Raw genomic sequence first — 1816 nt, 5'->3', positions numbered from 1 at the left:
ATACTGGAGTGGGTTGCCATTTCCTTCTCCAGGGGATTTTCCTCACCCAGGGATCAAATCCAGGTCTCCCGCATTGCAGGTGGATTCTTTACCATCTGAGCCACCAGGGAAGCCCAAGAATACTAGAGTAGGTAGCCTATTCCTTTTCCAGGGGATCTTCCCAACGCAGGAATTGAACCGGGGTCTCCTTCATTGCAGGCAGATTCTTTACCAGCTGAGCTACCAAGGAAGCCCCAAGTGTATAGAGGTCAGGAGTTTATCTATGTTGGGCATGTGAATGTCAGAGATAGAGATGTAATGGTCAGGTGCAAAAACTCCAGAAGCATGGGGGTCAAGGTGTGGCCTGGCCCCCCAGGGCAGGGCAGGCTGGTGGCTCACTTGATGAAGTGGTTGTAGAGGCCGGCAGTACTGTAGATCATGCGGGCAGCCTGAGACTCCTCGTGCTGACAGCGGGTCAGTGACAGTGCGTCGTCCATGTGGCCTTCCTGGTGCAGAATGGCCTGGCAGTGGTGGAACAGAGAAGTCAGGAAGGGGACCCAGTCCCTAAGGGCCATGCTCCCCAGACCTCCACCCACTCTCTAGCCCCCTGACTGCCCCCATCTTTCACCAGATCTCTGCCAGTCCCCCACCATCCCTCTCCATCTGTCTCTGTGTCTTTCATCCTCAATCCCTCTCTCTTTTTCCCCCTCTAGCTTTCTCCTCTTTCTCCATCCTTCTGTCTCTGTCCTCTGCTTGTGTCTCTCTACCTTTATCTCTCTCTCTCATGTCTATCCCACACTGTCTCTTTCTCCCTCCCTCCCTCTCTGTCTCTATCTCTCTCTCTCTGCCTCTTTCTCTTTTTAATTTTATTTATTTATTAGTTTTGGCTGTGTTAGGTCTTCACTGTAGTGTGTGGGCTTCTCGTTGCGGTGGCTTCTCTTGTTGTGGAGCACAAAGTCAAGGAGTGCAGGCTTCAGTAGTTGTGGTGCCTGGATTTTGTTGCCCCAAGGCACATGGGATCTTCCCAGACCAGGGATCCAACCCATGTCCCCTGCATCTGCAGGTGGATTCCTAATCACTGGACCACCAGGTAAGTCCAAGCATCTGTCTTCTTTCTCTCTTTCGGTCCCTCTTTGATTTTCACTCTCTCCCTCTCTGTCTCTATCTTGTCCAGGCCAGACCCTCTCCATTTGTATCTCCTATTTATTTAACATCCCCCCCCCATCAGAAAGCCCTAGTGCACCCCAAACCTAACATGTCCCAGACAGAATGCCTGCACACCTTTCTGGAAGGTGAGCCCATCATGGCAGCTGGCTTTCCCCTGAGCTGACCTCCCAGTCCAGGACCCCACCCAGTCCAGCAACTTTAAATATCATCCACTTGCCAACAACTCCCACATTCTCTTCTCTGGTCCAGGCCTGTCTCTAAATCCTCTGCTCTTGTATCTCCAACTTCAGTCCTCACTTTTTTTTTACAAACAGGTGCCACTCTGGTCTTCCCAATTATTCCGTTAGCAAGTTTATTGCATGTCTCTATTCTCGGCACTGGGGCCTGTTCTCCTGAACTGACACTTGGCTGTCCCTGACTCGCTTAATGGCACTTCCCTCCTTCCAGCTGCTCAGGACAAAAAGGGCAAAAATAATGGCCTCATCCTTAATCCCTATCCCTTTGACCCTGATATCCAATCTGTCAGAAAATCCAGTTGGCTCTGCCCTCAAAATACAACCAGGCTCTTCCGCCTTTCCTCATTCCACAGAAACCCCTGTGTTGTCCACTGTTATCCCCCACCTGCCCCCTCCCGCCCCATCTCCCTCCTCCAGCTCTGCTCACTCCCATA

At 51.6% G+C, this 1816-nt stretch overlaps 1 protein-coding gene across 1 annotated transcript in view; it reads right to left on the bottom strand.

Moving 5' to 3' along the window:
- Positions 1–1816, bottom strand: part of RYR1 (ryanodine receptor 1 (skeletal)) — a 130714-nt gene that overhangs the window by 116115 nt on the left and 12783 nt on the right. The window contains 1 exon segment of the mRNA XM_010849313.1: positions 379–500. Within this exon segment, the coding sequence (XP_010847615.1) occupies positions 379–500 (122 nt within the window).

This window comes from Bison bison, unplaced genomic scaffold (genome assembly GCF_000754665.1).
Source record: "Bison bison bison isolate TAMUID 2011002044 unplaced genomic scaffold, Bison_UMD1.0 scf7180017864280, whole genome shotgun sequence".
In the NCBI taxonomy this organism is placed as follows: Eukaryota; Metazoa; Chordata; class Mammalia; order Artiodactyla; family Bovidae; genus Bison; species Bison bison.
Note: the sequence above shows the minus strand (reverse complement) of the source record. Positions and strands in the feature narration are given on the sequence as shown.